Source organism: Vulpes vulpes, chromosome 7 (genome assembly GCF_048418805.1).
Source record: "Vulpes vulpes isolate BD-2025 chromosome 7, VulVul3, whole genome shotgun sequence".
Taxonomy (NCBI): domain Eukaryota; kingdom Metazoa; phylum Chordata; class Mammalia; order Carnivora; family Canidae; genus Vulpes; species Vulpes vulpes.
In genome coordinates, this window is record NC_132786.1 from 85,657,288 (window position 1) to 85,684,434 (window position 27,147).

Here is a 27,147-nt window from a genome sequence, read left to right on the forward strand (position 1 = left end):
CTAAAATAAGTTCGGTCTGATTTCAAAGTACTCCATGGAGCTGGTGCATAACCTCCTTTATAATCTCTTATACCAACAGCCTTCAAACAGTTTCTATAACCACACGCACATTACCAAATCACTTCTGCCCAAGGGTTTGAGAACTTCTCCAGAATCAGATTCTGGTGCTCCATCCCTCACTCCGGCGGCTGGCAGTGTGCCCTTCTCCTCTGACCACGTAGCTGAATTTCAAGACGGACCACTGCACCCGGAAAAGGAGCCCTCCCCCTTTCTTTGGGGAGACACTTCACACTCCTCTCCTTCAAAATCTGATCATGATATAGAAGAATCTCCTTGCCACCATCAAGCCACCACCAAGAAAATACTACAGGAAAAAGGTACTCTTTATTTTTCTTGTTGTTTTTGCTTTTGTTTTGTCTGACTTCACTAATTCCTTGATTTGTGCAATATAAGAATAGCTTTTTTTGTCATAGTCGTAAGTCCTTTGTCTTAATATTGCTTTCTTTTTATGTTGTGGGATAAGAGCCCATGCCTCTCCCATTCATTCATTTATTCATTCATTCATGTATTTATCTATCTTTTCCTACCAGGTTAGTATATTTACTTCTTCAGTTCTCTACAAGTTTACTACTGTTAGGGAAATGCTTCAGGAGGCCTACTAGAGGGTTTTTAGAATAGAAACCCAGAGTTTCAATAAACACTAACATGCTCACATTGGAAAAAAAATGTGTATAATATATATGTAAAAATATATAGGTATATAATATCTATAAATATATAGAAGATATGTAAATATCTTCGTGTATATATGAAGATGAAAGCAATACAGGTTTTAAGCCATTAATTGGTTTTTCTTTAGAAGAAATTTTTACAGTAATGATTCATATTGCAAAAATTGTGACAGGAGAGCTATGATAAAGATAATGCAGGGAGATTAATCAATTAAATTTTAAAATAGGTTCCTTGAATTAACACCAGAATTTCATAGGGATGTCAATAGATTTTTGTCATTTTAATTTATAGAAGTAATAAATTCTCATTAGACAAGTTAAATGATACAGAGAGTTATAAAGATTAGGTTCATTCTTTTCCTACCATGTCTGATGTGTCCCTTTAGAGTAAACAAGTAAATTTGAGTACATTATCTTTCACATGTGAAATACACATAAGTCATGCACATGCGTGTGTGTGCGTATAGGTGTAAAAACAAAAATACTTTTTGGTATATTTGTGTTTTGTGTAATTTTTTTTTACAAAAATGAATCATGTAAGTCACATGACTCTGCGTTTGTTTTATACATAATAATATTTTATGGACATCCTCTACAGCAATATACACAAATTTAAATGACAAGAGAATCTTCTGTAGTGAGCCTATAATATAACTGAGGCAACTCTTCTAATATTGATGGACATTTGGGCTGTATTCTGGGAGGTTTCTTTTTGTAGTTCTGCCTGTTTGTGTATCACTTTGAAAAAAAATTATAACAAGCATCTGTATATTTTTATATACTGACGCTTATTTTTGTAGGAACATTTTCAAAAGTTGAATTGATAGAGTATATTGTACTCAAGAGAAAAATGTATAGCTTTAAATTCTTTTATTACTAAAAATAAAGGCTGAAAATAAGTAAAATATATATTTTAAATAATGGGAACAGAACAACCAAAAAGCAGAAAATAGAAAGGAGTGTATAAAACATATAAGCTGAATTTAATTTCTATTGAAATAAAAGGCCTATTCTTAATTGCCCTCTCCTCCCAAAAATATAGTAAAATTGTGTGAATTATTCCAGCTAATAATTCATACGATTATTGTTTGTGTGAATTATGATAACAGTTGTTTGCACGTGTCCGTTGGAAGGACACATTAAGAAAAAAAATAGAGAAAAAGACAAAAAAATGTAGCACTGGAAATAAGAGATGGATTAAAAGAATTAATTTTTTAAAGATGTGAACTCAGTAGATTTAAAAATCTAGTGGAAATGGAGTTTCCTACAAAATTAGTCTATTCAAATTGTCTATGAAGATAACTTGGATAAACCAATAATCCCAGAAATGTGAAATGTGTTTTTATAAAAGCTTCCATTTAGAAAGTCACCAGAGCCAGGTGGTTTTATAACTGAATTCTCCCTAACCTATAAAAAAAAAATAGATAGGCTCTGTTTTATGATAGCTATTCGAGGTAGGGTGTTTCTCATTTATTTAAGTAGCAAGAGTCCTAAAAACACAGTAAAGGCTGTGTGGAAAAAAGAAATCTTATGCATGTAGATTCATCTTAAATATGATGCTAATCAATTGAATCCAAGAGTGCAAGTTAATTATATTCCATAATCAGGTAGCATTGATTCTGAAAATATAAGAATAGTTCAACATTAGAAAATCTAACAATATAAATCATCATATCAACAAAGGAAAGGTAAAGTGTTATAATACTAATGGAAGTCGAGAGGCATTTGATATAATCCTTCAGACATTTTTAGTAAAACCTTATTAAAATAAAAATGGAATTAGAAAAATTTTTCTGAATATGACTGGTTACTTAAAAGCAATCAACCACTAAATAGTGAATCTTAAGCCATTTGCACAAAAATTAGGACTAAGACATGAATGCCAACTATCACGATTTTCAAGTCTGTTTTTGAGAATTTTCTAATTGCAGGAAGATAAGAACATCAAATAATCAGTGCAAATTTGAAACAGAAAAGACAAAATATCTTTATTTAAGGATTATGTGAATATTCATCTAGAAGATTAAGTGGCCAGATATAAAATAAATATATAAAATCAATATCTTGACATGTGTAAGGTGAAATGTCTGCAACTTACTTTGAAATGCATTTGAAAATTAATGGGTTAATGGATGACTAGAGGGATGGATATGTGATAAGGCAAATGTAGTAAAATGGAAATTGTAGGATATAGGTAATGGATATACATTTGTTCACTGTAAAAAATTTTTATCTTTTGAAAAAAAAAACAGTGGCAGAAAGAAATGTCGTTGGTCTGTACTGATCGAAAGATTTGATACAACAGATATTTTGTGAACTTAATGAGCTGATCCTAAAATTGTAAGAAAAGGAAAAAGGCCAGGAATACCCAAGAATCTTAAAGAAGAATAAAGTAGAAGATCCTGATACCTGGAATTATTAATAAGCCACAGAATTAATTCTGTATATTATTTGCACAAAGGTTTAGAGATTCAGGAATAAAATAAAGAGCATGAAAGCAGATTATACACATTTCATATACTATGACAGCTGGATCAGTGGACAAAGAATAGAGTTTTTAACAAACTGTTCTAGGACAACTGGTTATACCAATTTTAAAAATTTATATTAGACCCTCCCCATCTCATACATTGTAAAACAATCCATTCAAGGTGGATTTAAGACTTAACTGGAAAATGCAAACTATAAAACTTTTAAAAGACTGTATAGTATTTTTTTTTTTTACTTCAAGGTAGGGAAGGATTCCTTAAAAAAGACACAAGAAAGAAAAAAAAAAACATGAAGAAATCTAACATCAGATTTCTCAAACACACAACAAAGAATCCCACAAAATAGAAGCCATTTACTACCTGTGTAAGTAATGTAGAGTTAGCATCTACATTATGTAAATAGCTTGTATAAATTACTTAGAAAAGACAAATAATATGAGAGATAATATATAATGTCCTGAACAGGTACTTCATAGACAATGAAAGCCAAAAGGCCAAAATATTTATGAAAGGTGTTCCACTGCATAAGTAATCAGGAAAGTATGAGGTAAACCACATGAAATACCATTCTAACTTAACCAGATTGCCATAAATATTAAAGTCTGATGTTACCAAATGCTGGAAGCTATGTGATACACCCAGAGACTAAAGAATTTTCATTGTGCTGGTGGAAGTTTAAATTGGGGCAGGCTCTTTGGAAACAATTTGGCATTGAGTTAGTGAAGTTGAAACTGTGCATGCCCTATGGCCCAAGCAGGTCAATTGCCTACTAAGAATCTTGTACAAGGGTATTCATTGAAGCCCTACTGTGTGATAAAAAAAAAAAAAAACCTGGGAAAATCTAAAAACTGCTGATTACTAGAATAATCACTAGTAGAATGGTTAAATCAATTGTAGTATATGCATATGATGAATCCCTGCAGCAGGGAATGAATAAATCATACTGAAAGATGACAACAGGGGTGAATCTCTGGAGTAAGCATTAAGAGGATAAACCAAATTGCAGAAGAATACGCATGATTCTATTTAGATAGTGCTAAAAAAATTAGTAAATTTCTTAAAGATACAAACAAAATGTTGAGGTTGTAAGTGGGAATGACAAAAGTCAGTTACTTGGTGGGGAGTGTCCAGGAACTGAAATGGGGAAGGACATACTGGGGACTTCGTAAGTATAAACTGTGGTGAGGGTTGGGGAGATAAATGAAATGGGTGTTTGTTTTATAAGATTTTCTTTATACTCTACAACTATCTGATAAATACTCTTGGTTACAGTAGTCAATAAGCATATTGAAGGACCCCATACAGAAAGTTAAATGATAGACTTTAATATACAAGTAGCTTCAAAGAATTTTTAAAAAGTCCAAAATTGGCAAAGAAAATAAACCATTGGTTCACTGAAGAGAAAATTCACATTACTTATAGGAAAAGATGATCCACCTCACCAAAGATCAGAGAAATGATCATTTAAATCAGATACCCACTAGATTGCCAAAACTTTTAAACAATTCCAACTAGTGCCAGCAGTGGTGTGGGATACACACATACGTTGCAAGTGTGATTGTACATGACTGTATTTTTTAAAAGTGCATACTCATCTGTCTCTACCAGATCAAAAATTATAATCTTTCTAAAAATACTTTGTGAACTAGAAATACATTTGTTTGGGGGGTCAATCTGTTTTTAACTCTTGATAAGGACCATTGCTTTATTTCTGATCTTTTCCCTTTGGTTTCCTTTCCTGAGCCTATTGATTGCTGGAATTATCTTCCACAGACTGGTTCTAAAAACAGCTGTTCTAGAAGTTTGGGAGTAAAAAATAAGTACTTAGAAAGTTTAAAAAAAATACTAGTAGGAGCAAAAGAAAATATGTCAAGCCTGCTAACTCATCAAAGATAGTTCTCAAGTTGGTGGAGGACTTGGCATGATGATTTTTGCCTGCTTTCAAAAGAATTAAAGACTTCAAAAACTCTCATTTATTAACCCAAACTATGGATTTTAATAACACTTTCATAGAAATACACTTGTGGCAATCCCTCTATAATCTCTGTAGACCTTAATTGGTCCATAAGGAGACAAAACAACAGACTCATGTATTTTGGAACTGTGGGTTAATATTTTCTGGTCTACTGTTTGAGTTTATCAGGCATAACTAGCTATCTGAGAGAAATTACACTGCAGTCAAGGAGTGTGTATCACTCACACATGAAATATTACTCCCGAATTTTTTTAAGTGGCTAAATATTGTCTAGATTGGTACCTTTACTTCTATTTGTTTTTTAGTGATTCTTTAAAGTCAGCAGATATTTCCTCTCAGATGGGAGAAGTAGTACATTGATTTGGATTGTTCTCTACAGTCCACTAGTAGTAATGTAGGAGTCAAATGTGAGAATTCCATCCTTTCCCAAATGCCTCCCTAGTTTGCTACTCTTCCTTTTTTGGGATTAAGTTCTCAGTAGAAGTAAATAGAAAACAAGATGAGAGATGGGTAGCTTCTTCTCCAGAAACCAAGTACTTGGGCTTTCCTCTCTAAAGTCTTCTGGGGGCCAGTTGTGCTTCCGGGTAACAAGGAAGAGGCAATTAATTGAGCTTTGATAAAGTATTAACTTTGTCAATAGTCAGTTACTAGTACAATAACCACCGTTACCTACTATGATCAGATAAAAGCAGTGCCTCACAGTCTTTTCTTCCCCCAATAAGAAGTTTCCAACCTTGAAGAGTTTTCGTTGCCTTCTGTGTTCATTGACATCAATCCATTCATTTAAGTATTTGTTACACAAATACTTATTGAGCAACTGCTCTGTGTCAGGCCTTGTGCTAAAGGCTAAATGTATAATGATTGACAAGTTTCCATCTTTTCCCTCAAGGAGTTTGCTGACTAGAGTCTGTCTGCCTCCTCTCTCTCTCTCTCTCTCTCTCTCTCTCTCGTTTTTCCAAACCAAACTGAATCCAGCTTTATTAAGGATACTTTTCATAAACAATCATGGTATTTCAGGCAGGACATGGGCAGATGATCGTTAACGGTATACAACAACTTTCAAACTCCCTTCTTCAATGGACTACCAAAATCAGAAAGCCACTATAAAACCCAGTGAAGTCTTCATGTGATGCTCTGAACAGGGAAAGTTTAGAGTGAGGATTGACAGTTCACATTTAGCATGTTGTTTAATGACTTTTCACAAGCAGACCCTGACTTTCAGGAAATAAAATGAAAATGGCAGAATTATCAATCTGAAGATCCGCAAGCTAAAAAAAAAAAGGAACTCTTTTGAGGGACACCATCTCAGTGGTGACACTGTAAAGTCCAGATTGCCTGACATACTGGGAACCATTTCTTGGGGTCAGGTTCCAACAGGTCTCTGGGCTTAAGGGAGTCAAGTCTATGTTGAAGCAAAGAGAGAGAAGAGGACATAAAAAAATGAAGTCTTGTTTTTCCACACCACCAAGGTGGCTCATGTGTGTCAACATCAAGGAATCCCTCCTCCTGGGAGCCAAGAAGAGGTTTCCCCTTGTTATCAATCTATCTTCAGAGATATTCTGTTAGTGACATATGCCCTTCCCCCAAAACAACAATGAAGTGTTCCATGTGCTAACAACATAGCTTATTAAAAAAAAAAAAAAAGTAAAACAAAATTCTGCATTTTTATAAAGCTTGATAAAAAATAGTATTTCAAACTGTAGTCACCAGAAGTGCACAGTTATCAAAAATGCACACACTTCACTTGGCATCTCCAGCACCTTTAGCTTTCTGTGCCTGGTCTGTTTTGGCATCTCCATTCTCTGCAGGGTTTTCTTTCCACCCTTGCCAGCAACAGCTTTCCCCTCTTTCCCTTTGGGTACCTTCTCTCCCTTCTTTGCAGGGGCCTTTTTAGGCTTGGCTCTGGCTTTGGAGGAGCAGGTTTAGCAGATAACCTTGCAGATCTTCTCTGTGGCTCATCCTTCACCTTGGCTTTATCTCCTTTAGCATCCCCTTCAGCCTTTCTCTTGGGCATGGTGGCGACAGCGGCGGGACGTAAGTGCTGGACGCAGGGATGCAGCAACACATGGGCTTTGGCCGGTCCGGGGGTTGTTCTCCCCTCTTCTTTTTACTCTCTCTCTCTCTCTCTCTCTCATAGGTTTGTTTTGCTAGTGTGTTTTGTGACAGACCTTGTCTCTGACACCCCACCATCAATGACTGGGAAGGCCCTATTCTCTGTTGCCTTCCAGTCTCAGGCTCTGTTATACCTGGAAAGACCTCAAAGAGACCTTCTCTTAACTGGCTCTCAGACAGCAGCCTGTTACCAGTAGGTACCTTGAAAGTCAAAGGTCTAGTTTTTGGTTTTCTACGTCCAGAAACTCAATAATACATTCAGATTTTATCAAGTTCAAAATGGGTGGTTCTTGCTGTTCTAACTGAGAAAACACTAATTTCGAAACCAGAATACTAATTTTCTGATGTACTTTGGGAGGTACAGCTGACAAAATAACCAACCTCCTTAATATGTTCTCTTCTCGCTCCTCTGGTTGGTTTCTAAATCAGAAAGTTGCTCAGTGAGTGTAAAATTAAAGTTACCTGGATGTGTATATGGAGTATGGTCTTTATGCTGGTCTGACTAACAAATGGCCCATTTCAGCACACCACCACTGGCACTTGGGCACTTTTGTGTTCCTCAAAGATTCTCCCTCCCTACTTCCCAAGGAATGGACCTCATTAAAATGTTATGACACTGTAGGGGCGGATACAATATGGATTAACATAGCTGGATCTACCTTCATTATCCTCAAAATCCAATTTGAGGAATAACATTCTGTAAAATTCTTGAGTCCCTGACTATGTGGGACTTATCTATTAAGAGCTGTGCTCAACAGAGGTCAGGTTTAGTTAACCTTATTTCCCTCCGTGTGTTGGTGTGTGTGTTCACGTGTGAGGTTCTTATAATTCATTGGCTTATCGGTAAAGGAACTAGAATGAGGTTCAGCAAGACCTCATGTTTATGTTCTTGCCTAACACTGAACTCCAGGGAAATTGTTTTTCTCCAAACCCAGATCAAACCTCACCTCCTTTAGTGGACTCTTAATACACTCTCCACATTCCCAGGGAGAGTGAATTCTTCTCTTCTCTTCTCTTCTCTTCTCTTCTCTTCTCTTCTCTTCTCTTCTCTTCTCTTCTCTTCTCTCTCTTCTCTTCTCTTCTCTTCTCTTCTCTTCTCTTCTCTTCTCTTCTCTTCGGTCCCACAGAAAGTTTTACATTGTTACTTCTGTTTCTATCACTTTGTGCATGATAAGTGATTTAGTTGTCAAGAATGAATGAACCAGTTTTCTCATTCATCTCTTTCATCTTTATATTCTTGCTCCCCAGCAAAGAGTATGGCATATAATTGATGCTTCAGAAGTTTCTTGGATAAATTACCAGGCATGTCTCTCCAGATAACCAATGTAGTCATCAAACCAAATCTGGCCCCCACGTGTTTTTAAAAATAAAGTCTTATTGGAGCACAGCCATACTCATTTAGCTATACACTGTCTACTCTCATGCCACAATAAGCCGAGTTGAGGAGATGTGACAGAAATTGTATAGCCCACAAACCTAAAATATTTGCTGTCTGACCCTTTATAGAAAAAGCTTTCTGATCCCTGGCCTAGGTGTTTATTTCCTTCTACTCATCATTGCTGGAAAAATTCTGAAAATGTCTTAGTCCCTGTTTGCCATTTATTTGGATGTTTTTAAGTAATATACTATTATTTTTGGTCTATTACATTACTACAAGATAATAATTAAGTAACAAGCTATATTTGACTGCAATTTCAAGGCTAACAACGTGCTGGTATTATTGAACAACTAATTGAAGTTGGGTATTTTCTAAATTGCATCAATACCACATTCTTGAATCCTCATTTTGTTGTCATAGTTGAGGGACTCAGTGGAAAGTAGGGTAGAAAGAGTCCCATTGTAACTGGATAAATGATAAACATCTAACCCCATTTCAGTTAAAGTAAGAGGACATGTAAGATTATTCCCAGAGATTTGTAAAACAAGTCATATGACAGTAGAAGGCATGAAAATATTTTTCTCATGCTTGTTCTTTGAGTAGCCTAATAAATGTTTTGGTCCTAGAATTCCATAGCAGTAGGCCTTTGTCCAGACAAGGATAGGAAGAGTGAATTAAGCACTATCAGTTTTCTAATTGTGATCTCTAGAGATGATTATTCTAAGTTTACATGTGGCTATTAGCACCTATTGTCTGACACAGACCATGCTTCAGGAATTAATATCCTGGCAAGTAGAACCTGGCTTTGCAAAATCTTTACAGATGTATTGCATCAAGCTCTTATATGTGTAGAGATAATAAATTTTAGCATTGCTCAGAGGAGGGGAGAGGTTATATCCAGCTGAGATTGGTAAATAAAGACGACAAAGAATGTACAGTTCAAGTGATCATTGAAGGATTTGAGGGGAAGAAGGGTGGCCAAGGAAGGCAGATCAGGCATGGAGCTGGCATTAGCAGGGTTGGGCTACACATGAGATGGGTTGAAAGGAATGGGGATGCCCAGCCTGCCTGAAGCATTGGCTAATGCAGGTTAAATGGTTTCAATAAAATGGAAAAGAAGGTTAAGTCATTAGCGCTAAAATTTAAGTGCCTTAGATACCTCACCATATTACCAGGCAACTCCAGATATTTGATCAGAGGAATAAAAAGGAAAAAACAAGAGATGTGGGCAAGATGAGTCAGGAGACACAGGGAAGGATGACCTCGAAGGAGCAGTAGCCAATGAGGGAAAGAGCAACACAGGAGCCCATGAAATTTCTGCTGCCTCAATACAGGGAAAGAAAGTGAGGAGGTCAACACTGACCATGGCATCTCTAGCCTCAGGAAATATGGCCCCTGTCATTTGTAGAAACTGAGAAGTCAGAAGTATCATGGGGTGAAGACAATTAGCTCAGGTTTTTAATGAAGTTCATGAGCTCAGGAGAGAAGCTGGGCTAGGGGCAGAGTTGGAAGGCCCCAAAGGAAAGGAAGAGGTCAAGAGTCTGGAGCCCCTGAGAGGAAGGAGAATGCAGTACTGGAAGAAGCCAGCACATGTAGCCGTCAGGAGACCATTCGCTGCCTTTCAGACTGAGGGCCAGGTTGCCAAAGCTGGAAGCTGCCGCACCCAACCCAAGGGCTCCGACTTCTGACTGCTCCTGAAGGTAGTATTGGAGAGAGTTCAAAGAGCCCCATGGAAATTTTGCATAAAGCTAAATAAATAAACAAAAACAAGTCACTTTTTTTTTCTTTTCCTGAAATCATACCAATCCATTGTTGGTTTTTGTGCAGACTGGAAGTTCTAATGTGCATTAAGGATGGATTTGATTGATTTAAAATAGGGAAGTGCATTATTACTTAATCTTGCCTCTTCAGCCTTTTGAAAGCATTCATTTAAGTGTTCCTTGGAACACACTTTGGCAAATGTGTGAGATAATGATGTGAGGTTGCCTAGCAGCAGGCTCTGTAATGGACAGAATCAGGCTTTCAGTCCGAAGATGTCCAAATTACTGAGACACTAAGAGGTTACACAGTGTTTCCATGTACATTGTCTCATCTGGTCCTCTCAGCACTCGTTAAAACATTGCCTCACTACCTCTAATTCAGAAAATAATTAGGCAGTCTCCTTTTAAACTTTGCACAGTCCTAGCCATTAAGAGTTGCTTTAGGATTGATTTGGAGGAATCCGGCACTTTTTTTTTCTTCGGGTTCTATTAAGAAAATCGAAATCCTGCTTCTTTTTTTATTTTTTTTTTAATGTCCATTAGCAAAATCACCTCAGAAGGCGTTTGTGCCATGTCTGTGGATTTTCTTTATGTGTATGCCTCACATCTGTGGCTATTTAATTCAGTTACCCAGCATAATGATGCAAATATCCATAATAAATATCTGAGGTTAGAAGTAGATTTTGACATGGATGTATTTCTGACTCTTGTATTTCATTATGTACATTCCAAGGGATTGATTATTGTAATCCGAGTGTCATTAACTAAAACTCTGAAGAGCTCATTGCTAAAAATCCTTAGAGAGTTTGTAAACATCCTGTGCTGCTTCTTCAGAGCTTTGAACATAAACTCCTAAATAAGAATTGTGTGTGCACTTCATGTTTTGTGTGTGTATTTAGAAGTTTATCCTGAAATACAATTATAAGCAAAGTTAATTAGTAAGGTTAATTAAACACTTCTGTAGGAGCACTATTCTCTCTTCATTCCATGCCAGAAAGTTGCTGGAATATTTTTAATTTTACAAAGATGGAGACAGACACCAACAGACAATTAGGAAGGAGTAGTTTCACGCACAAATATGCATCAAATTTAAAACACCCTTTGTTAATCATCTCAGATAACTGGATATGCTGAAACATAACACTGGAAAACATCCTTTGCAAAATAGTTCCAGGTAGAGCCTTAGGAATTATCTACCATGTCCAGGGAGGAATTAAGTGCTACCCGTGGAATCTAGCTCCTACATTTGACATTGAACTCCATTCTCAAAGTCTCTCCTCTGATTGGTCTTTTTGGTATCATTTTGAGTGTTCCCATCCCCCAGCAGCTGCTGCCCTTGAGAGCCAGTGTAACTCAAAGAGGCAAAGATCAATCAGCTCCAAACACTAGGAAAATTTTGGCATCTTCCACATCACAGAAGGCCAGCCAAGTTGTATTCCAACCCAACTTCTGAGAGGAGCCTTTCAAAGATATGTTTTATAGCTGAGCCCCAGCTTAAGAAGTCTTCTCCGTGCTCTGCCCTCCTCTGTCCCAGGACTGGCCACAGGCCGTTAGCAAAGGAGAGACCAGAAGAGAAAGCTTTGACTCTCACTTTCTCCCCTAAATCTCCAGACACTCAGGGGTGACTTTCTCTACTGGACTTGGGAGGTACGGGGGAAGTGGGCTGGGTTCCTGTCAGAAGGCACCAAAGCCCAAAGGGAGGACAGGTGTGGAGGACAGAGCCTGGGCATTTGAAACAAAGAGTTGGAGCCAGAGAAGGAACAAAAGGAAAGTCATGTCGGTCCCTGCTTTGAATGTAAAGAATTATTTGATAGTGTTTATTCTTGCTTATTTTGCTCATTCCAGTATATTTGAAGCTAAAACTGTTTGTGATGAGTTTGGGGCTCTCTTCAGCAGGACCTCTCCTGGCTTAACTGAATGTTCCTCAACATATCTGTGTTTCCTGTGGCTTTAAAAAAAAAAAGGCATCCATTATTTTCTTTTACACTCTGGAATTGAGATAAAGTCCTTAGATTCAGAGATGCACTGACTTTAGATTCATGGCTTTAAAAAGAATAATAATTGGTCTTTTTCACATGTGTGTATACCCTAGATGGTGCCAAGGGTCCCAGATCACTAAGGGCATCCAGTTCATTGGTGGTGCAAGGAGGAAAAATTAAGCGCAAGTTTGTGGATCTGGGGTAAGCATTTCATGATGTAAAAAATAAGCCCTCTATAAAAGAAAAGGATTAAAAGAGAAAAATATCGTTTTCCCCTTTCTGACTGTGTGTTGTCATTATAGGGCACCTTTGCGAAGGAATTCCAACAAAGGAAAGAAATGGAAAGAAAAAGAAAAAGAAGCCAATAGGTTTTCTCCGGGTAGCAGGTATGGGTGGATGATCTAAACTTTCTGCCCCCACCCCGACCCCCACTGCCGCCATGGTTAACCAAAGTCAGTGGTCAGTATCTATGAGCTAAAGTGATCCACCTAGAGGAGAGATGAAGAGAAATTGCACAACAGTTTATATTTTTCTACCCCAGTTTTAGCCTATACTGGCCTTGAGTATATTCACTGGCTTAATTGCAAAATTAAGGTCACACGAATAGTTTCAATAAATGTTTATCTAAAAAATTTTTTTTAATAAACAATAAATGTTTATCTAAACACAACATAAATAGATCTATGTGATATGTTAATGAGGCATATTTCAAGGGCTTTGCCTGGCTACCCACAATAGTAATGTCCTCTTTTTTGTTACTGAAAGGGTAATTTTACATTTAAGTACCTTGTTGGTTTTCAGGACTATTCTGTCCATGTGTAAGAAGGACCATCATCTCTTGCTGGACTCAGCTGTTTAACTGATTTTCTTCAGGCTCTACCAACTATTTTTACTGTTCAGCAAAGACTTCCCCATAGAGAAATGAGCTTTGCACTGCATGCTGTCAAGTTTTCCCAGTTTTATTCTGAGATTACATAATTTTAAAGTTTAGATTTATATCAGAAGACAACAAAGCATGGAGCTTGACTGCCTGGGTTTGGATCAGGGCTCTCCCAGTTCTTACCTTTAAAATTGTGGACAACTTCTTTAACCTGTTTGCTTTCATCTCCATATGTGAAATAAGGGTAGATAACAGTATCTACTTAATAACTTTAGTGTAAGGATTAAGTAAGTTTTCATACAAAGCATGTCAAATGGTACCAGGCACATAGGAGGTATTTAAAAATAATAATAATAAAGATAGCAATTCTCTATCATTATTACTGTCAAGTTACAGAGCAGTTTTACATTTATCACTTTATTTGATCCTTATAATAAGTTTGGGAGGGCAGATAACAATACTTTATTAAGAAACTCCCCTTCATGGAATTTAATTGATTTGCCCACGATTATGCAGCAGGCAGTTAATGCAGCAGGGCTTGTGCCTCCTCTGTCTAGATACCTTTCCAACACAACACCTCCCCTCCAGTTGTTTATGCATCTAATGATGTGGAAATCTCTTGAAACTGGAGAGTCATTTCAACAGCGTAGACTAAAGAAGAAACAGAATGCTAACAATAAAAAATCGTAAAATCATTTGGAGACCCCCGATCCATTTTATAGGTTGTTCTCTGCAGTTTTTCTTCTTTTTCTCTTTTCTGGCATACAACTTGGTGAGAAATTGTACCTTCTTCCTGGAATTATAGGAGAGTGGGGTCAGACATAGGAAGAGAAGATTCCCAAATTAATTGTGTAAGTCTGTTGTCTTCATTGTTGTCGTTTAATCCTGTACAATGGAGAAAAGGTAGAAAGCACTGTTTATATTGAGGACACTGGTCTCAGGAAATAGAAGTCCATGATGCAACTCAAAAGCAATTTAATTTCATCTGGTTTTGAAGTGAGAAATATATAAAACAGTCTACGTTGTACCTGAAAATTAAGAATAGGAAACTATCAAGTTTATACTCGGGATTAAAAATAATAATAAAAAGTGAAATTCGTTCAGGGAGAGAGAGATTCCCAGATATACAGCAGGACAGAAGCTGAGACACTTCTGTAGTAACATGGCCCTCCTCTTGGTCCCTGGATTTCTGAGGCAGTCACTTCCTCCCACCTTGAGGCTCCACCCTGAAACGGATGTAAGCAAAGCACCCAGCAGTGGGGAGAAGGTTTGGCTGAATTTCATCATAGTAGCCAGAGGGTATCACCTCCCTTTACAAATTCCAGGTGAAAAGCAAGCAAATCTTTATTCTGTTGGTGAGTGTGCACCTGACCCTAGGCCATCCATGGGGAGTCGAGGGTTGGCCGTCACCACAGTTAATGCCAGCTTTTGAACCAGCAGCCAGCTGGCTCAGGATTTTTAAAATACTAACTCTGGAGTCCTTCTGCTTCAGTGGTCATGAGTTATTTCCACATGCACCAGTGCTACAAAATAGTTTTCCATTGGAATCATAATTTTATAATTATTCGTAATTATAGTAGAATTTTGACCAGAACTGAAGGAAATTCATGTAATTGCAACAATAGAAGAACGAGGGAAGAAATGGGATGTTTTCTGTTTCACAAAATAATGTTTTGAGCTATCACAAGAGTTGGTTAACACTAATCAAATCTAACAACAGCCTCTCTTCTCCTCTGTAAATTGATAATGGCCCAGAACCTTTTAAAACATATGCCAGAAAACAGAGTTATTGCCCAGTAGGGGCTTAATGCGATTGAGTTAGGTTCACAGGGCCCCTGAAGGGACGTGGGTGGCAAGCACCATCCGCTTGAGGGTCCCACTGCAGCTGTGGAAGACCAAGAATAAACTCATCACCTCTGTGAAGCTTTCCCAGGAAAAAGGGGGAGTGATTCATGGATTGAGTCCCTAATCTTATCTCTTAGGCTTTTCATTATTAGGCTATAAAAATCTGATGAGGTCATTCAATTAGTTATAGCCTGAGGCTGCTGGACTTTAAAGAGGCCAGAGGAGAGCTTTGCTAAATTCTGTCTTGTTTTTTGTTTTTTCCCTTCTTCAAGAGTTAAAGAGTTTACTTGTATTGTATTCCTTGTGGAGATACAATGACTCAAATACACGACCAACGTAAAACAAATAGGTGAGGTTAAATAAGTATAACAAACCCCCCAAAATATGGCTCAGTTCTAACCTTTTCCAGTATGTGCTCAGAGAACATTCTGATTTAAACAGGCAGCACAGCACAGCAGATAAGAAAAACCGGAAAGAGCTCATAGTCAGAGCTTGTTCACACCAAAGAGTAAAATAAAATACTATTCCTAATTTTAGAGTAAGTTGCCACTGATGGTCAGGGAAGTACCTACTTTGGAGCTCTGTGGGAGAAGCTCCCGGTTGAGTGGCAGAAGGGAAAACCATGTGAGCAGTCATATGTATCTCAGAACAAGCTTAGATGGTGCTGTGTGAGAAAACAACAGGAAGGGAGATGGTACTCCTTGGTGGAGGTGAATTTGCATTCCGCTTAAAAGTGTGAACTGTGGGAAAAGCACTGTGCCAGAATCCAAGTATTCATCCTGACTTTGCCATAGGTAAGGTTCTGAATTTCTTAGACCTTGGTTTCCCACTAAAAAATAATTAGAATTTAAAAATAAAAATAATAATAATAGTTAGATGGATTAAAACTACACGGTCTCTAACTCCCAGCCATTTCTGTCTGTACTATGCAATATGGTAGCCTCTAGTCAAATGTGGCCATGGAGCACTAGAAATGCAGCTAGTCCATACTGAGATGTGTTTTAGGAGAAAATGCATGCAGGATTTCAAAGACTCAGTATGCTAAATTTATGTTCATTGATTTCTTCCACAGTGTTCTAAGGATGTAGTCAAATTTCTCTGCATCCAATTCTCAACTATAAACATGAAGTCCTAAATTAATTTTAATGACTTGTGCTCTATTTATTAATTACTATTTTGATCATGAAATCATGGCTAGATAGAAATATTTGTTTGGAAAAAAGTAATAATTTGATTGATAATTGATGTGTAAATGGGTTTGGTCACATTCAAAACTGTTAAAAGAGCTACCCTATGGAGACCACTATTGTGATTTGTAGAATTGTATGTATCAGAGGAGATTGATAGGAAGAGTTGACCGTCTTGGCACTAAATCAGAAGACCTGGTCGTACTACTGCCTCTATGGTGCAGTAATGTATGGCCTTGGGCAACTCAGTTATGGAACTGTACCTCTGTCTCTTCATATATAAAACAGATTTCATGATATCATTCCTTCCGTGGCTGCTATGAAGATTTTTTTTTCAATACCTTTTTCTACCACATCACATTCACTAGGATATAGGACCAAGTAGTATTCAAGCTTTAGTCTGTATCAAAATCATCTGGAAGTTTTGTTGAAACAAGTTGTTGGGGCCCCATCCTGAGTTTGTGATTCATTAGATGTGGGGCAGACCCCCCCAAATTAGTATTTCTAATAAGTTCCCAGGTGATGCTGACCATTAGACAGGAGACCACACTTTGAGAACCACCGCTCTAGACCTTATACTCTCTTAGACACGGTACAGCAAACTTTGGTGTTACGGGCTGGGTTGTGTTCCTGCCCCAATCAATATGTGGAAGCCTTAACCCCCCAGTGTAACTGTATTTGAAGATAAGGGTTTTAAGGAGATAATCAAGATTAAGTGAGGTCCTAGTCAATTGGGGACCTATTCCAATGGGACTAGTGTCTTTATAAAATGAGAGAATGATACCAGGGATGTGCTCACAGAGAGAATGTGGCCATCTGCAAACCAAAGAGAGAGGCCTCAGGATAAACCAACTCTGCTGACACCCTGATCTGAGGCTTCCAGCTTTAACTGTGAGAAAATAAATTTATGTTGTTAAAAAAAAAAGTGAAATATCTTATTAAAAATTTTGTAATACCGATGACATGTGGAAATAATATTTAGAATATTTGGGGTTAAATAAAATATAAATTAATTTTACCCCTTTTGATGTGGTTATCAAAAATTGTAATTTATATTTGTAGTTTGTATTATATTTCTATTGGACAGTGTTGATCCATATGATTCTATGAAAAACATCCTCCTGGGATCCCTGGGTGGCGCAGCGGTTTAGCGCCTGCCTTTGGCCCAGGGCGCGATCCTGGAGACCCGGGATCGAATCCCACGTCGGGCTCCCGGTGCATGGAGCCTGCTTCTCCCTCTGCCTGTGTCTCTGCCTCTCTCTCTCTCTCTCTCTCTCTCTGTGACTATCATAAATAAATAAATAAAGATTTAAAAAGAAAAAGAAAAACATCCTCTTTTGAGTTCTAACTCATTCCATTGGTCTATAAATTGGTATGGTTTCATGTTTGTTTATTCTTTTTTTTACTTTTTTTATTGAAGTATAATTAATATACAGTATTAGCTTCAGGTATACAATATGATGATTCAACCGTTTCTATACATTACTCCGTGCTCATCACAATACATGGACTCTTTTTCTCTATTGTTTTTTAAATCTATATCTACTCCTCTGTGTTCCCAATATAATTTGTTTATACAGAGAGGTACAAAAGATATAACAATAGGATTTATTTTAAAGGCAAATTGGATAGGGAAAAATAAGATAAAGCAAAAAGTAACATTGGTACTTAAAAACATCTTTAACAATACTGTCATGTATGCCTGAAGAGAAAAACATCTCAAAACTTGACCCACAATGGCATCTCAGGAAGGAGCCAAAATTTCTCTTTTTAAAAAAATGATTTTAAAAAACAGGAAACAAAAATGCAATTGTAAATGGCCAGAGGAGAATGGCCATTAGAGAATGGCAAAATAATTTCAGCCTGGCAAGTTTCAAACCAAGTGTTTAAGGCATGAACAATGATGATGAAAATTCAGTAAAGCCCCTGTGGAGTGCTTAACTTTGACAATATAACTTCTACAGGTTTTCCTCTTTGCTTGATATTTTTAATGCCCAAACATTAAATGCCTAAATGTTGCTTTATCCTTAAAAAGATAATCATTAGGATTATAAATGAAAAGTAAGTTATTAAAGTCTCCAGTTTAAAACCTATCTTTTTTTTGAGTTTCAGTTCATCTTATAAATCTTGTTGTTTTGTTTACACATCTAGTAAAATTTTATAGAAAATAAAAGCAATCACTTTTATAGAGACCTTTGAATACTGCAAGCTTAGCCTTAGTGGAGCAGACTTGTTCCCCCTGTAATTGTCCTGTTTTTATTCTTTTTTAATGTTTTTTTTTTTTAAGATTTTTATTTATTCATGAGAGAGAGAGAGAAAGAGAGAGAGAGAGAGGCAGAGACACAGGCAGAGGGAGAAGCAGGCTCCATGCAGGGAGCCTGACATGGGACTCGATCCTGGGTCTCCAGGATCACGCCCTGGACTGAAGACGGCGCTAAACCGCTGAGCCACCCGGGCTGCCCTGTCCTGTTTTTAGAAAACTACATTTATAAATTTATAATCTATTCAGTTTTCTTTTTAAGTACTTCCCCTTGAAACCTGACAAACTTACATTCCTAACACATCAACACTTTTCCACTTGGAAAAAAAACTCTCGAAAATATGGTAGATTAAAATGGTGACATAGTGACTGTAAATATCCAGTGCCCTTATCAGTTTTGGTTATTTTAAATCTTAACCAGCTAAAAATATTAAAATAGAATCAATAGACAAACTTCTCCCTCAGATTTCTGGTAATACAAATGTTCTTAAATCCTAAGCGATATATTTATTATTCTTAAACCTAACATTTTTGTTTTGAAATACCAAATTTTTATTTACATAATCATCTTGCTGTTTCATTTTCAGCTTTCCCAGTGTGGTTGAAAATCACATCAAGGGAACAGTTTCTCCATCTCATATGAATGTGGAGGAGGCAAAAAATACCTTTTTTTTTTTTTTTTACCCTCTTGGGTTTTCCAGCTGGAGTCCTGTAAATGAGATTGACAGAAGACAGATTAACAGGGGAAAAGTATACAGATTTATTTAATGTCAAGTTTTGGGTGATGGAGCCTTTATTGGGAAATGAAGACCAAAGAATTGGTTAAGCCTGAGCATTTTAATGCTAGGTTTGTTGAAGAGTGGAAAGTCTTGGAAAAATGTATTAGCACAAAAGGGCATGAACTAAAACAATGGGAAACTTAGCAAGGCCTATTTGTTCCTTCTTTCTGACTCCTCTTGGTGGCCCTCTATCTGCAGAGATAAGGATGTTCCTTTCCTCCTGGTGTAGGAAGGGCACCTCTCACATAAGAGTCTTAGGATCTGCTTCAGAAGCGATGGGGGAAAAAAAAGCGATGGGGAAGGCCAGAGAACCCTTCCTGTACCTGCTCTTTCTCACATTTCTTCCCCTTAAAATATATGCTGTGCCAAGTTGCCATATTCGATGGTAGCATGTCCAGAACCCTGTCAGAAATTAAGGTTAAACTCTACAGTGACCATTTCAGATGGGCTATTATTGGTTATTGATCAGAGATTTGGACCGTAACTCCGGGTCGAAGCAGGATGTGTCAGTGGTAGTTGGCCTGAACTGCAGATGGACACCTGCTTGTCATTGCTGTTAACTTGTCAGGAGCTCCAAGGGCCCTTCTGAAGGGGTTGACTTTACAACCTCAGTCTCCCTGATGGATGTTAGAACCTTACAGAATGACTTCATCTGATTTGAATAAATGGAAGTCTGCAGCCCTTCCTCTGATTACACCTAACTTGCTTTAATTAACCTCCTTAACTACCTGCTTGAATTCTATATTCTGCTTATACTTTTTCTGTTCTGGCAGTTCCTGAACTCCTAATTATATCTTGATGACATTCAATTTGTTCTGAATACTTCACAAACCCAGTATTCAAAGACAAACCAAAAAAAAAAAAAAAAAAAAAACTGCTGTGGAATGTTTACCTGAGCAACTTAATTTTGGGATGCTGACCCCAGGACGAATTGGTTTAAAGATGCATGTAATGGGGTTAACTGCTCTGTAAAGTTGTTAATTATGAACTATTTAAATGCCAGGAAACAATGATTACCCCCACCTCAACCGCCCCCACCCATGACAATTTAATACGACAGACTTAATTTGAAGCCATTCTTTAAAAAAAAAAAAAAAAATGAAGCCATTCTTTTTCCCAGTTCCTAACAATAAAACAAGCAGTTACATCAGTGACTTATAATTCCATTTTTACCAAAAATGATAGTGTACAAGTTAAAGAACGATGAATTACAAAACACATACCTATTTTGATCCACTGGGAATTACTTTCAGATCCACGAAGCACTCATTTCTACCAATCTTGATTTTTCAAAGGGTTATTAAGGATCTCTGTGAAGCTTATGCATCCCAGACCATATAATCTGCTCTCAGAGTCAAAACTGTCAATAGAGGGAGGGAAGAAGGGTAGGAAGGAAAAAAGGAAGGAGGAGAGCAAGGAGGGAAGGAAGGAAGAATTTTATGTTATGTTAATGGATTTCTCCACCAAGTGAACAGACGACGAGTGGTCAGTAAATTCTCTCTGCTGCTTGTGGAGGCCCAAGATTTCAAATTGTCCAAAAGGAAATTGATATTTTTTTAGAAAGCATGTCTGGTAAGCTGATAGATCTGAAATTATGAAGTAATGGAGAGTTTGCTTTTTTTTTAATGAATGCACTCTAGATCCAAGGAAATGGAAGCATACTGACTATTCAGGATACCAGGAGACAGACGGAAGTTACATAGGTTCATGGGGATTTGGAGTCAAGGTTGCACAAAGAAATGAAGGATTCAGGATAGAGCCTCAGCAGGGGCATAGCGAGACTTCCTGGAAACCTGGAAAATTCTCTTCAAAGGACTCCAGGACGTGGTGGTTCTCAGTTGTGAGGACATTGGTTGTTTCCTTAGAAGTGGGCTTTCTTGGCTTTCTACGTGACAAGTCCTCCAGTCCCTCCATCATCATGTATAGAAAACTGGAAGAAAGCCTCTGAGTGTGACCCAAAGCTGAGCTTCTGTGATGTCATTCATCACACTCACATTATGAGACCTGTCTTAGGGGCTAGATGTTCAAAGTCCTCATGGAATTATTAGTCTTGACTATTTTACTGGCAGTGAGACTCTCATGAAAGGGTTTAATTATATGTTGTCTTGGGATTTTGTTTGAAATGTTACATGGTCAGAATTTGAACTAAAAGTCCTTTTCTAGTAAGGCATTAGAGTGAGAGCAGGTAGGCAGCAATATTCTTATTTCCTGCCTAATTAAAAAAAAAAAAATGGGGATGGTGGTGGTTGTACCAAAAGCAATATTACAAGGTAAATTCACTTGGGAGTAGGACAAGACAATCATGTCATTAATTATGGTCTCTTTATAAACTTTAAAACAATAGCCATGTATTTAAGCAACTACTATAACTTTTTGAATTATGGATGGAACTCTTAAAAAAAAAAAACAACCTCCCATGCTACTTTGATTGATTGATTCAGAAATTTATAACAGGGGAAATAACCCTTAGGCCCAGTTTATCTCAAACATGTCCAATCATAAGAATGTGGGACTACAGAAAAAATATTCATATGATTCTGCACGGTTAGAGCTTTCTGAGCATTTTTTTTACTGGACTGTGGAACCTAAGCTTAACAAGCAAGCCTTAAAAAAAAAAAAGTCAAGCCTTAGAAGTTAAATTATGACTGGATAGATAGTGAGAACTGCAGAAATTTACCTCTCATGAGGTGTGTGGTTTCATTTTCAAGGAGTGGGATAGGGAGAGGGGATAAGACCCAGCTTCATGGAGACATTCCCAAGCTTATTAAGCTGGAGACTGGTCTTATCTCTCCCTAGGACATATGTTACTTTCTGAAGGATAAGAACCTAAGACCCTTCCCTATTTGAGTTTGTTGACATTAAGAAGATAAGATTTCTCTCCTTCTTCCATAGGGGAAGTGGGGACAGCACTACTGTCCCTGTCTATATAATCATCCAGATTGGTATTTTTTAGATGCCTCACTTACAATGTAGACCAAGTATAAGATGACAAGTGGCTTTCATTCTGTCACTCTGGAAAGAGGAAATTAGGACATGGGGAGCCTGTGCAATGATTTTCGTAAGTAAATAGTCATCTGTTCTCCAGAAACCTCATATTTGCATTCAGGATAATAGAAATAAATATAGATACTAAAAACTTCCAAGAGTCAGCTCAGACATGTGTTAACATATAGATTCCAGGCAAACTCTTCCCCTCTTCTCTCCCAGATTCTAGTAAGTCCAGGTGCCCAAGAATCTGTATTTGAGCAGCTGCCCCAGGTGATTCTTATCAGACTTGTTTGGGAAACACCTCACTGGTCCACCATCCAGGAATAAAAAGTGCTTCTTACAGGGGACTAGTCTGCCTCTGCTAGCATGATTTCTTAAGGTCAGTTATTGTACCCCCCCTCCACCCCATCTTTTAATAGCAAGTAAGTAGACTTCAGGATACAGAACTGTTTTAGTTTAGAGTTTCAGATGAGATTGAAGGTTGACACATCTCTCATCTCATTGGGCTTTCTCTGTTATTCTTACTGTCCCCTTTATTGTTTTTCTTTAAAAGGAATTCACCATCATAATCATCAGGTATTCTGAAATCTTTAAATGACCAGCCATTTTACTCACCCAACCTATGATTTCAGTATTCTACCAAAACTTCACTGATGTCTCCATTCTCTTTGGTCACTAATTTTATAATCCTTTACATTTGTACATTGTTTTGCAAAGCAGTTAACAAGATGCTTTCACATTTATTGTCCCATCTGAGTCTCACAACAATCTTTGGAAAGAAACAGAAGCTGTTAGGAGTTAGACTGTTTATGTAATTTGAAATATATTTAAAAAATTTGAAGAGTGTAAATATTTCAAAATATTTTAAATTAGATGTGAGAAGACTGAAGTCCAATATACATGTGGATAATGAGTTTTCTAGCTGCAGTGTGGAGGCACTTTTCATTGAAAGGGAATCTCTTTGTTGTCATGACATCAACAGCTAACAAATAATAGGCATTGTGTCAAATCTCATTTGGACATATTGACCTCTTCCAAGATGCAAAGAAATAACTGCCCATTCCTGCCTGAGCTCTTGATAATTATTTTTTTCTGACCAGAAGTAAATATAAATATGCAAGTACATGCACTAATAAAAATATCTGCTTTCAAACTGTGTTTCTCAAATGCCTTTGACTCCTTTAAAATATAAATAATAACCATAAACTTTATACTTTCACAGTTTCCCAAGATTCATTTAATTCTTAACAACCACATATAAGCTACCTACAATATCCACCTTTTATAGAGGAGAAATAGAGGCTAAGGGAAGGGCCAAGGCCTTGTGTTCAAGAGGTAAAAGATCCTGGACCTCCAAGTAGAGTGTTGAGACTTGCGGTCCAGCCTCCTCCTAGGAAGTGTGAGGGCGAACTAGCTGGCTACACTGGGACCCCTTCTTCCCTCATCACTCTGAATGTGTCCCTCTCGAAGCCTTGTGCTCAGTTGAAGACCTTCCCCAATAAGGGAGGACCATTCTTTGGTCAAGGTACACGAGTAGCTGTGCTCCCTGCTAGGACCTCCAAACAAGCTCTGGTCTCCTCCTAGGAAAAGGCGCACAGATTATGATGAAAAACCAATAAGGTGTGTGTTTTGCTTAAAATATCATAAGCCCTGAAATTTCCAGATTATTTAAATACAACATTTTCTAAAGTCCCAGACTCTTGGAAGCATGAGTTAAGAGAAGGCCAGGAAAGAATGCTGGCTAAGAGCTAATGTCACTAGCGGTAAGGCACAGCTATATCACCCGAATAAGGGGAATGCTGTGATGGTTAACCCGATAGCAGTTCCAGAAAGACCATGCCCCCCCTGGTCTTAATTCGCCCACATCCACTTATTGAGCACATTTCATAAGAATTCACTATGGCAATAGCGATATGAAAACGTTGATGATGCAAAAAAAGATAGCTACTAAGATTAATATCCTAGTCAAAAATGCAAAGTTTTTCCTCTCTTGTAGAACAATTTGTCAAACTGTTGCTTTGAACTGTATTCAGAGACCCTTCAGAATTCAGTTCAACAAATGTCAAACTTGCCCTTCCTTTGTGTAATATGCATTTTTTTTCATAAAATAGGATCTTCAGAGGCAGGCTGGAACACTGGAAACTGAAGCCATCTCCGGCGCCTCAGGCCTCCACGCGCTCACCGTGCATGCCTTTCTCGTGGTTTAATGAAAGCCGGAAAGGATCCTATTCCTTCAGGAACCTGCCTTCACCTATGAGTCCCCTTCAGCCTTCTCCTGAAACTCTAATTTCAGATAAAAAGGGGTCCAAGGTAGAAAACACATGGATTTAAAAAGCAAACAAGAAAAACCCCAAATCCTTCCTCCTCTTCAAAGTCTTTGGAAAGCATTCTCAACTTGTGTGTTTACTCTGGACCTGAGAAACCAATGTGATAACACTGCAATAAACCATGCATGGTATTTCTTGTGTGGGGAAAAAGAAGGCCTCATTTAACCATCACCCTCTTTAATGCTGTTCCATTCTAGATTGTATGTTAATCCTTGATTTGCCTGTCTTTTCACATATTGCTATTTAATCTCAGTTTGACAGTTAAGCCATGCTGGGAAAGATGCATTTGAATCATGGTACAGTATGATAGATCTGTTTACCAAGTATTCCACTCTAAATTACATTACAAGACTATTTTTACTGTGCTCTTTGAGATTTACTGGAAAACAAATAAATTTGGGACTGAATATATGTTCAATATATCTAAATGAAACTCTTTAAAACAAACCAATGCTGACATAGCACCCTTACTTATTTCTACTTTTAAATCAAAGCTAAATGTTGAAAAACTTATAACGTCATCACCAAAGTTCTTTAACTTTAGCAGAATTAGAAAATATAATTGCATGGGTGTTGTTTGTTTTTAAACACATGATTGTTATTTCCAGCATGACGCTGCAAACCTTATCTAACATTTTATTGAAACGTATATGGTGGCTAACTTTCACATGTTGTTTGGTCTCCTTTTATCTATGTTCGCTTTTCTTTCTCAAACAGAAATGTGTGATTAATGTGCTTTGAATTTAACTCTTTCTTGAGGTCAGCAGCTCACAGGGTTTGGACAGGGTTCGGGGTGGTATGTCTGTTGACGATATCAAATAGTAGTGTGTTGTGTTAAATGCTTTCCTGCTTACATGTTCACCCAGCCTAGCTCCGTGTGCTTGGATTTAGTCTCCATTTCTGAGTTTAGCAAACCTTGGGGCTTATCTGGCACTGAATTCTCCAGCCTCCGGCATGTAGTTATTTTTGACAACCTATTGAACCCAATGGCAAGGGGACCTAATGGAAAACTAATGGTCCAGGACCTAAGGAAGCCGAATATGGAACAAGATGGTGTTGGCCAAGGGCTTAGAGTTCCTCAGAAGCCAGTTGTTCTAGAATTACCAGCAAAAGAAGTTTTGGCATCAACAGGCCACTTTGATCTTGAAACATTTTTGGTATTGGATTTGAGAAATACAAGTGTAGTTTGAATAATTCTCCTACTCTTGCACTAGCAAGACTACAGATTTGGTTTAAAATATTTTCACAAATGCAGCCACGTGGTCATTGTGAATTTACTTGACTTTAATATCCACTGAACATTTTAATGAAGTTCTGGGAAAGTTTTTTTATGCCCCAGCCCTCAACTCTACCAGCCCCGGGTGCTTATCTGTTCCGCAGCCCCTCTGGTGCTCTGCGGGTGCTGTGTGAGAGTTGTATTTTAGCGTGTAACTACTAGTGCATTGTCAGACTGTGACCTCCCCCCAGAACTCATCATCTTGAAGGTTATATCCAGGGGAGGATCTGCCATTTCTCACAGTATTTATCACAACCAACAGCAAGTGATCCTTCCCAGGGGGTACTCAAGCTACCTTTCTAATATGGATGGCCATCTGTTCCTAATAACTCAGGCTCTCCACACCATCTTGTATTTTTACTTGCACTGTTACTCATCGCGAGTAGGGTCAAAGAAGATAGGCTTATTAATATTACTCCTCTAAGCAGTTGCAGAGTATAATGAATGCTGTATCCTTGAAGAGGGATTGAAGAACGAGTTTTCCAAAACACTTATCCTTTCATCTGATGGAGAAAGCATCCAGAATTCCCTATCAGTTGCAAAAGGCACAGTGTTCTCAACCACTGCCACTTGAAGGTCATCACCAAACCAAATATGAATTCCTTCAAAGATTACTTAAACAGAACCTTTTTAGGACTTGCAAATACACCTACATCCAGTTCACTCACTGTGCTCATTTAACACTCAGCTTCATTTATTTTTACAGAATTTCACCTTCAACGATGACTTCAGTCCCAGCAGTACCAGTTCTGCAGACCTTAGTGGCCTAGGAGCGGAACCCAAAACACCAGGGCTTTCTCAGTCCTTAGCACTCTCATCAGATGAGGTACGCTCAAGGCGCTCACACATGCCTGCTTTCTGAGATCATGCATTGTCTCTGTCACCTATCACCAGGAAAACGTTCTTAAGTAGATTTTGCATATAAATCATCAGGACCATGGTTTCAGGTTTGGTATGAAATCTTCATGATCTCTCTCTCTCTATCTCAACATGAAGGCAAAGAATTGTTTCTGAGCCCCTTTACAGCTCTCCAGGGACCTCCTCTGGCTTTCTGATTTAACTGAGATGACTCTGAGCTGGGGGCTGGTAGGGGGGAGGGAGTTGGTGGTGGGAGGCTGGGCACTAGAGAGCAAAAACAGGGACAACCCAGAAAGCACGTGGGAGTTTACGGACTGCACCCC

At 37.8% G+C, this 27,147-nt stretch overlaps 1 protein-coding gene across 38 annotated transcripts in view; it reads left to right on the forward strand.

Moving 5' to 3' along the window:
- The window catches only part of PPP1R9A (protein phosphatase 1 regulatory subunit 9A), a 312,437-nt gene that overhangs the window by 275,682 nt on the left and 9,608 nt on the right, over window positions 1-27,147 (forward strand). For 19 of the 38 annotated variants that reach the window (XM_072764309.1, XM_072764313.1, XM_072764299.1 and 16 more), the window contains 5 exons: window positions 80-377; window positions 12,538-12,625; window positions 12,727-12,810; window positions 24,475-24,673; window positions 26,673-26,792. In XM_072764309.1, coding sequence (XP_072620410.1) covers window positions 80-377; window positions 12,538-12,625; window positions 12,727-12,810; window positions 24,475-24,673; window positions 26,673-26,792 — 789 coding nt within the window. The remainder of the gene's footprint in view (window positions 1-79; window positions 378-12,537; window positions 12,626-12,726; window positions 12,811-24,474; window positions 24,674-26,672; window positions 26,793-27,147) is intronic. The other 19 variants (XM_072764326.1, XM_072764324.1, XM_072764328.1 and 16 more) reach the window with 2 other exon arrangements.